At 31.9% G+C, this 10,598-nt stretch overlaps 1 protein-coding gene across 1 annotated transcript in view; it reads right to left on the bottom strand.

The window, feature by feature from the left end:
• LOC136024806 (uncharacterized) overlaps positions 1-10,398 on the bottom strand; it is an 83,912-nt gene extending 73,514 nt beyond the window's left edge. Inside the window, exon 1 of the mRNA XM_065700275.1 lies at positions 10,157-10,398. Coding sequence (XP_065556347.1) covers positions 10,157-10,309 — 153 coding nt within the window. The 5' untranslated portion in view covers positions 10,310-10,398. The remainder of the gene's footprint in view (positions 1-10,156) is intronic.
• Positions 10,399-10,598: the final 200 nt, after the last annotated feature.

Here is a 10,598-nt window from a genome sequence, read left to right as displayed (position 1 = left end):
TAGCTGATCAAAGCAATTACTTTCTTCAGTCCAGTCGTTTATCTGTAGAATCGAAGGAATGTCAGCTAGAAGAGCACAAATTCTGCATCCAACTGGACATGCAAAACATAGCTATATAAGATCCGAAGGAGAAAGTCCAGTGACCCGCGCCCCGTCTAGCGGCTTCTTCTGTTGTTACCAGAATCCACAACAGCATCTCAGAGTAATAATTAAATACCCAATAACAAACAATTGCTTGAGCTACTTTCCTTTTAAAATTGCATGATTCTTTCCAACGACTTCAAACAATTTTTAAATCCCAGGGATAAATCTGTTTATATATTTGGACCCTTAACGTCTTGAATTTCTTATGTCGGAGAAAACAGCAGATAAGCTGCATAGTAAAATTATTAGGTATACTAGAAATAAAATCATAATGTTTTGTTAACAAACAAACAACCAAATCGTTTTTAATTTTAAAGATCAAAAAACATAATAAAAATCAGTGAATATAAAAATCAATAAGAAATGCGATGAAGTATAAACAGAATAGTTCATAACTTAAGTAAGCAAAAAAAAAGATATATTAAATAAAAAAATATGGTAAAGAATTACTTGGCAAAAACAAATAATATAGTTTAAATGAGGTATAAACTAATAAAGCGAAAGCTAGAGAACAAAAAGGAATCATTAATTACTAAACAAAAATAAATGGTTATTACTTTTAGTGAGCACAAAAGAATAAAGTCAAAATTAGTAAACAAAAATGAACAAAGGGAAAATTTAGTGAGAAAAATAAAGTTTATAATTTTGAGTAGCAATAAATTGATAAAGTTCACTACAATGAATCAAAAAAGAATGAATTGAATTTAAAACCCATTGAAAAAAAAACTGCAAAATTTATTGAAAATGTGAGGCCTTTGATTTGTCAGATTGTAGAATCTTAAAATCTGAGAGACGTGGAATAGTCAAATTTGCTGGCTTTCTTGAAAAGGTGCACTTTGAATTGTATAATTTTAATTCTGAGAAATGTACACTTGAAAGAATTGGTCAAATTGAACAATTGAATAGGTGAAAGCTTAGAGTGGTCAAAATAAAGAAGCTTAAAATCTGAGAAATGTCAGCTTGTAAAAAAAAAAAAATGTCAAACTATGTAATTCTTAAGTCTGAGAAATTTGGAAACACGAAATTTGCTAAGATTCTTCCAAATCTGAAGTCTAAGTTGTCAAATTTCCAAGTTGTGGACAAGGGTGGATTTGTTGAATTGTGGAACTTTGAAGACTGAAAAATGTTTCTCGAGAATGTGATATCTGACTTTTCTAATTATGTAATTTTAAAGTCGATGGAATATCAACTTGGGAATAATATTTACTCTGTTGAAAGCTGATGCCTTTTCTGTCACATTGTAGAATTTTAGGGTGTGAAAAATGTGTTTTTGAAAATTGCCAAGTTTTTGAAAAGTTGAAGCCTTTTAACTTGTCATACTGCTGAATTTATATGTCCAATAAGTATTGAACAGTGAAGACTGTTGACATACTTGAAAAGGCGAGGGCTGTGATTTGTCAAACTAACTCTGCATAGTGGAAAATTGGGGTAACTTGGAGATTCTCAGAAAGTGTTTATAATAAAACCATGATAAACCAACTACGAGATTTTCCACTTCCAATAATCTGTATTTTCGTGTCTTTTGTGTTCAGTTGTTCGCCAATTATGCATTTAGTTGACTCATTGAGATTCAATTTACTGTTGAGATTCCTGTTTTTATTCATTTACCCAAGGTATATCGAATAGAATATTTTTATTTACTTGAATAACCTTAAGAAAATATTGGTATGTCATTATTGAAAAATGAAGATCTGAACAGCGCAAGATACTCGTTAATTAGGACAAGATACTCGTTAAAGTTAATTAGGTGGATTTCTGATCCTTGAAGTTCATGTTTCCCATGTTTTCTATGCTGTGTAATCCATATTAAGTTTTCCGCTCTTAGAATTTCTAGTCTTAGTGTCTCGCGTTGATTTGAATTATATGTACTATTTGCTATGCTGATATGAATTAGCTAATCTTACATTGTACTGTTTGAAGGTCAAATGCCAATAATCTTGAACGTCAATGTTGGTATATCTTGATTTGATGTCCTTTGCAGTCCTGGGTGAAAAACAGAATTTCCTCTATGGAAGTGGAACAGTTTACATTTTAAGTCTTTTGTTGATTTGTGTTTAATGATTTTTGCGCTTGGAATTTTGACTTTCTTGTGCAAGTACATCCATTATGGAAGTTTGGATGTGAAGATAAGTGGTTTCAATTTTCGCCTTGTTGAGTTTCTTTATGGAAAGAAGCATACACTCTTAATCTGACGAAATATTTTTTCCTTTTGATCGTGAATATGCATGCACAAAGTATATTCTGCATCATCCCTTACTCTTCAAATCTATGAACAAATCTTAGAAATAGCTCATCAAGAAAATATTCCAAAAACCATATCTACAGCGAAATATACTTAGTATAGCCATTACCTCTTCTTTTTCAAAAATAAATCCAATAAATAGTGCATCCCGAAACTTTTCCATGCAATCATATCATATGGAGGCACAGTAAATGTGAAGCACACATAAAATAAAAGAAAGCTAGATTTCATTGTGTAGGCTAAATACCATTGATAAAGAAGAGGTTCAGGAGGTAAGCATAAATTGTTGGACATTCAGTCCAACAATCCGAAGGAGAAAGCTGAGTGACAGCATGATTCTCTCCAATGAATACAAACAAGTTATAATCCCAGGATTAATTTCTTTATATTTAGCCTCCCCAATATCTTTAGCTTGATTTTTCAAAGTCTGAAAAAACAACATTTAGCCCATATAGTCAAACTATTAGGTATACTACAAACAAAATTACAATGTAATGTTAATGAACAAAAGAATAGTAGTTTTTAATTTAGAAAAGGAATAGATATTGAACAAAAAATCAATAAAACAAAATTTGAGAAAGAATAAAGAAAATAGTTGATAGTTTTAGTCAGCAAAACTAAGATACATTAAAAATTAGGGGAAAAAATATAGTGAACAATTGCCCAGAAAAAAATTAATTTAGTTTTAGTGGGCAAAAGAATAATAGGGTCCAGCAATGAACAGAGGGAAAATTTAGCGAGCAAACTAAAGTTTATAATTTTAAATAGCAATAAAGAGATACAGTGAAATCTACTGAATCTAAAATGAATAAGTGAAAGTTTAGTGAGCAAAGACATATAGCTAATGATTTTAGGAACCGAAAATAAATAAAGTGAAATTTATCTGAGCAAAATGTGGACAATTGTTGAAAACAAAAGTAAAGAAATGTCAAATTGGGAAATTGTAAAGCTTCAAAAATGTAGAATTGTGAAACTTACTTTATTAAAATGTAGAAGCCTTTGAATGGTCAAATTCTAGAGCTTTAAAGTCTGATAGGTGGGAAACAAGATTTCCTGAGTTTTTTTAAAAGCTTAAGTGCGGGGTGTTGAATTGCAGATTTTAGTCAAGAATTGAGCTTTGGTAAATTTGTTAAACTGCAGGGCTTAAAAAAATAGTCATAATAAAACAATGATACGCCAACTACGGGATTCTCCACTTCTAATGAAATGTATATTTGTGTCTCTCGTGTTGAGTTGTTCGCCAAATTTGTATTTAGTTGACTCATTTAAATTTTCTCTTGTGTCTCTGCAATTTAGAGTTGAGTTTCCTGTTTTTATTTATATACCCCAGGTATGTCAAACAGAATATGTTTATTTAGTAGTGACTTTAAGGCAATATGGGTATGTCACTATTCAACAATAAAGAATTGAAAAGTGCAAGGGAATCTGTTAAGTTAATCGAGTAGATTTGCGATCCTTTAAGGTCAGTGTACTGTGTTTCCTATATTTTTTGTGTTGCGCAGTCCATGCTAAGTTATCTACCTTGGGGTTCTAGTCCAATTATTCTCGCCTCGATTTTTACTAGATATTTGCTATGTTGATACTCGATGCTTTGCTATGTTGAGATCAATGGGCAAATCTTACACTGTACTGTTTGGACGTCAATGTTGGATTATCTTGATTTGATGTTTTTTGCAGCCCTGAGTGTAAAACAGAATTCCCATTTGGAAATACAATAGTTTACCTTTAAGAGTTTAATGAATTTTACACTTGGCATATCAAACTTATTGTGCCAACACATCCAATATTGATGTTTTGATATGGAGATAAACGGTTTGAGTTGTTACCAAGTTGAGTTTCTTTCTTCAATGTTCTTAGGTTTGCATGTTTTTGTTTAATTCTCCGGTTTTTTTTACGGTAATGCCTAGATTAAAATGTCTCCGCTGGATAAATTAGTTTAAGTAGATGGGTTTCACTCGCCTATAGTAGGCTTCTTGAAATGAGTTGTTTGCTTATGTTAGATAAGTTGAATATATTGGTTAACATGCGTTTTCTTGCCTGTGCCTAGCTCAACTGTAATGATTAGTTGTGTAGACCTGCTTTGGAAGAATAAAGTGTTATTAGAAGATGCTTACTTTTGAGGCCAAACTTATGTGGAGTGGAATTTTGTTGTTGGTTGCATTAATATATATTTTTTTTACAAGGAATTTCTTAGTTATCTATGAGCCTCTAGAATCTGAAATTTCAATAGATATACAATAATAAATGACTTTATCTCTTTTGCCAAACGATTGTTCTATCCAACATACCTGCCTCAGACATAAGCTGTAAATTTTCTGCATGCCAAAATTGCCTCCTCAACCAAGAGACATAGTTTTTAAATATTTTTATTTGGTCATAAAGTCTTCACTAAGGAGCTAGTCAGAAAGAGCTGTAAAAATATTATGTGGTGGCTGAGATCTTTATAAACTTTACATAGAACACATACAACATTATTTAATAAAGTTATACTGATAAGAAGAAAGTAAGAATTTCTTGTTTTGCAGGTTATATTGCAATAGATAAAACATTATATAATTATATTGCAATAATTAATGGTTATTTCCATAGAGCTTACAATTTGAAATCAACTTAAACTGATTACAGTCAGATTTCAAAGTGCCTTCACAGCAAAGTTAAACACAATTTCCACCATTGTTTAATCAGCATACAGTGGCCACTAGCCAATTCTGGCACCAACAGCATGTGAAAAATGACTTAGCATCAAAAATGTATCCAGTAAGTTAAAGAATGGCTTCAAATGGCCCTTCAATTGGGCTCAATAGAGCCCTAAGCAGCAACAATTTTTGCAGATTTTTGGCTTATTTCTTTCAAATTTCAAGTTGAATCTATTCTAATTACATTTTTTTAGTATAAAGCCAACAAAGCCATGAGAAAAAAAACAGTGCAAATCATCCAAGAAAAGCAAAAAACATTTGTATATAGCATGGTGCTGAAACTTTCCAGAATGAATTCAGTTCCTTAAATAAGCCCTGGAATGTAGTAGTTATATTGATTTTAAAAATAGATGTGAAATTTGAAGAATTGATTTTAAGAGGTTTTCCTGCAAATAAATTAATATAGCTTAAAAAAGTTTAAAAAATTTAGTTTTTATTATAATAAACTTTTAAGTAAAGACCAACTTGAAATACTTAGTAAAATTCTTGGATGATTTACTTTCCTTATTATTAGGAAGTGCGAGTCCCTGACCCGTGACAGTGAGTCGACCCAGCTCTAAATGGGTACCTGGAGAAATCTGGGGAAGGTGAACAGGAAGGGTGTGCGAAAGCACAGGATGGCTGGCCCCCAACCCCCCATTGCACTTCCTGGCTGAAGGGCCAAGAAACGGAGATCGGCACCGCCGGTCAGACTGTAAAGTCTAATGCCGTATCCTTTACCTTTTTTTTTACCGTGACAGTGGGTTTCCGTTGCATTTTGCATATGTTGTTTTCTCAAATGGTCTTAATTTGCATTCTTTTCTTTGAATTTTATTTAGGTAATATTTGCATTGATTGAGAAGATTTGATAATAGTGTAAAATGGTAAAAAATGTTCAGTTTTAATATAAAGGTTGGATAGGTATGATGATGTAGATTATCATAAATACCTTTGAGCAAAACCCAAGGTAGGACAAGTAAGTTCTGGAGTTATTTAGTAGTTTTACATTGGTTTTTTAATAGGCATATATTTCAGGGTTGATACCTAGCACGGGGATACTGCAGGGAATCTACGCTAAGCACGCCACTTGCCTGGGTAGGGAGTTTAAAGTGCCAAAACCCTATAGGCAAGTGTGTATTCTTCTGATGAGCTCTTGTGTTAGCTGGTCACCTCTGAAATATTTGTCTTACCATGGTAGGCACGCCACTTGCCTGGGTAGGGAATTTAAAGTGCTAAAACCCTATAGGCAAGTGTATTCTCCTGGTGGGCTCTTGTGTTGGGTGGTCGTCTTTGAATTATCTGTCTTTTTTTGTTTTTAATATTTGCAAATGACAAATTATACTTACTTATGACATGACTGCCTGTCCATGGATTATTCTTTTCAGTTGATTGTGTATGGCTATGCTGTTTGACCTATGTAATTGAATGCATGAGTAAGGTTAAGGCCTCATTCAAGAACTGGTCTATATTAATTACTAAAGTAGGAAAACAATCTTCTTTTCTCCTTCAGTATTTCTTTTTTATTTGTATAGATATTTTTTATTTATGGTGTATGTTTATTATGTTTGTTTCTGTATTTGTGCTGTAGCATTGGTGATTTCTTTTTTAATTATATATATATATATATAAATATATATATAATATATATATATATATATATATATATATATATATATATATATATATATATATATATATATATATATATAATATAATTCTATGCCTGTTTTAACTGTGTCTACAAAATTCCAAAGCTTGATTTCCTTAATTTTAGTCTTGAGTACTTTTCATTGACTCAAGATATAATTTACAAGATATAATTTTCCTTACTCAGCTCAATTACTCTCCAACATCATGAGTCCAACATCAGACTACTGAACATAGTTAAAATGATTTTTCTGGTGGCAGCATTCCACTGAAAGGCTACTGCTGTTTGGAAGGTAAACACTAACTAAACACACTATGAAAACTGACATACCTATAACATTCTATGAAACTGGCCTAAGATGGAAGTGCTTGTGACAGAGAGAAAATACTACAAAGACTTGAAACCTCTAGCTTAAAGATATAAGAAAACTTTAAAAAAAAATGGACAATGTGTCTGTACAAGGGCTCCTTTTCATGACTGTTTAACTAATATGAAGATAATGAGACTATTGAACATATCTACATGCCTTAAATATCATGAATAAACATGGACAGCTTGTCTGATGTTTTTGAAGCTAGAAACAGAAGACTGCCAAGAATATTACACAAGCAAGAATTTCGAAAAGGGATTTACTACATATTTATTCTGATGACTTTACTTTATATGCATCTATTATACCACATTTCATACTCTTTCCTTGAATCAACCTTTTGCTGTATATAAATTTTGATTGATTACAAATTCAGTGGCTGGCCTCTCAAGAATGAGTCAGTATAAAATTCAAAAAAAACAACTTAAAGAAATTCCAAAAAGTGCATTACTATTATCTCCCCCCCCCCTGATGGTCAAATATATACCCAAATTTAAATATAAACACAATTCATTTTCTTTACATGACTACTTTCTCCAAATTAAAGTAATGGCAATCAAGCAATATCAACTGCATCAATCAATGGAAAGATTCATAGTTTGGCTAAATATTTTATCAATAAGAGGAGGGGGTAAAAGTAAAGTGAAGTGGCATGCTTTTAGAAATGATATATCCTGAGTAAGTGTTTTATAGTTGTTGTTTTTTAAGTAGGATAGTTTTCATAACCTTACAGTGTAAATAAACCACCCAATAAACTAGCATTGTAGAAAAAGTATTGAATGGGAAATTGCCAAGTTATAGGAGTAAAAAATCGAGTAGCCTTATTTAGACAAAATATTTTTTGAATGAATATTTCCTAAATGCAGACTGGTATTTTCAGACTAACTCACTTATAAGATACCTAAGGAGTAGATACATCTTTAAAATCAGAATTTCATCCTGAATCTAAATACAACACCAGCATCCATATAAGTCAGAAATGAACTTTATAGACATATTTGTTAAACATGCATCCTGAATTCTCTGTCAGACACTCTTTTTGGTAAAGGTCTAGATTAGAGGCTATTGAGAAGGAAATGTGTTCAGAAAACAATAATTACTTCATAACATGCAGACTAACTGTAGTTAACATATTTTACATGCTGCCCAGCCATACATTACTCCCCCCTCCCCCAATGGAAAGATGTTGCCAAAATTAGATATTTCTAATGTAATCTGAAATTCCAATTATTCTGCTCCTAGTCCTATTTTGTGGTGTTTGTTTGTGTTTTCAGCAAAGTAGTGGTTTTTCAGAATCCTACAAATATACATGAATAGCAAAAGCCAGTTTATTTGTAGATGCCTAAATAAGATTTCTGAACAGGAAATATCTGTCCATTACTTTTATCTGTGCTATGATAATCTATCTTAATTTCTGTTTGTTTTGGGCTTCATTTAATCTTTCATAGTAATTTCTGGTCATTTTGAATTTGAATTGTTGTACAAATTTATTTCTGCTGGTCTTAAGTCTAATATGGCTTTTTATTCTTCTTTGAAGAAATTCTTTTTGGGAAAGTTTTTCAATAAATGCATATATAATTATACATAATTTTATTTCTAAAAAATGACCTTATATTGTTTTTTTGAAATCAGGCACCCAGAGATAGGCTATTCTGACCTGAAAAAAATTACCTGAATAGGTCATCAGCTTGAAAATGTTTATATAGAGCCTTACTATTTCTAGACTATCAATGTTATTAGATTTTAATAGCTAGTTGTCTAAAATTTTACCTTAAGGTAAAATTCTAGTTAATTGACTTCTTGCTATCTCAGAAAGGGTTTAGGTTAGGAAAATGAAACTTTCAGGGATGAATCTACAGACTAAAGTATGTCCCGGGAAGGTATTTAAAAGCAACTACCTCTGCTCCTTCTCCCTCTAGAGGGCCCTGACCTTTGATGACCTTTAAAAATATGGGTGTTATAAAAGTGAAACCTTGCAAAATAGATCTTCTGCTTAATTGAAGTACAACAAAATTGTTTTCAGCTTCATAACTTAGCTCAATTCCATTTTATAAGGTTTTAAAGATATGCAAATACATTTCCTAAATTTTGAAAGAAAACATTGATATGGCTCAAAATTCTACTCAAGTAACAGGAATTGCATTTTCAGAACTAAAGGCAGAGAAAAAGCAACTAGTAACAGAAAATTAATGTAATATGTTGTTTTGTCAAAATTTCAATAGGTAGCCTATAGACCTGTCATGTAGGCAAATTTCAGGGCCCTCTAGAGTAAGAAGGAGTGGAGGTGGGTACTTTAAAATACCTTCCCGGGACATACTTTAGCCTGTAGACCCATCCCTGAAAGTTTCATTTTCCTAACCTAAACCCTTCCAAGATAGCAAGAAGTCAATTAACTAGAATTTTACCATAAATTTAAATAATAATTCAAGCTTAAAAAGAATAGAAATTTGAAAGGATTTCTGATTCTAATTCCAATATTAATTCTAATGTTCCTAATGTAATACATCTCTATTGTTTTATACTGCATGCCTGTAAATTGAATCAGGTGTGGCAAAATAAGAGTCATGGGTGATAGAATCCTGGAAGTTAATAATTTGAGCTATATATTTACAAATTAGGGGGAATTGTATAGTAGTACAAATTAGGGGTAAAGTATAGTAGGGCTGGATACAAAATGCAATTAAAATTCTGCATATTATACATACATGCAATGTTCTCCATAGTATGAAGAATTAATTATGTTCTTAATGTGTTTCCCTCTCAATAGCCCTTAATCCAGACTTTAACCCTTTTTAAATTTATTTAATGATCTGTCAAAATAATGCAAACCACACATTGCATAGCCTATAGGCCATGCAATAGGTTTATACAATTCAGTTCAGTTTATTAATATAATAGGCATAACAAATAAAATACACTGAGTCACCACTGAGAGTGGTGACCCAGTTTTCACAGAGAGTGGTATTCAGTACTGATCATGTATTAGTAGAATTTTTTGCTATAGATAGCTATTCCTCACTAGATTTCATGAATCGCCGCCTACATAGCCTAGGAATAAAAGAGACATGGGAACTTACTTTGAAGAATGGACTGACAGCAGATAAAATTGCCCTGTGACAAGGTACACTTGACCCCTCTGCAATAATATTAACATCAGTGTACTCCTCTTCATTTCCAATAAGTTTAAGCGTCTTTACCATTTCATTTTTATTACAGCTTAGAGTCACCATTTTCTAAACTATAGTCTAAATAAAGCACTATTAGATCAAACAAATGAATGCATAGTGCATACTTTCTTCTATTTAAGCTGCATTCACATTAACGATCCATTGTTATTGCACATTAGTGAGCATTCACATGTCACTGAAGATAACGCACCAGCTAGACTGCATCCAGCTTCGATGCTATTATTATGCAAAGAGACATGCATGTACAGTTTCTTCTAAATAAGCAGGATTAACATTAAGAATCCTTTATTACTGCACATTAATGAGCGTTTAGAAGTCGTTGAAGATATTA

The sequence above is a fragment of the Artemia franciscana genome, chromosome 3, assembly GCF_032884065.1.
Source record: "Artemia franciscana chromosome 3, ASM3288406v1, whole genome shotgun sequence".
Classification (NCBI taxonomy): Eukaryota; Metazoa; Arthropoda; class Branchiopoda; order Anostraca; family Artemiidae; genus Artemia; species Artemia franciscana.
This window is presented reverse-complemented; position numbering and strand designations above follow the sequence as displayed.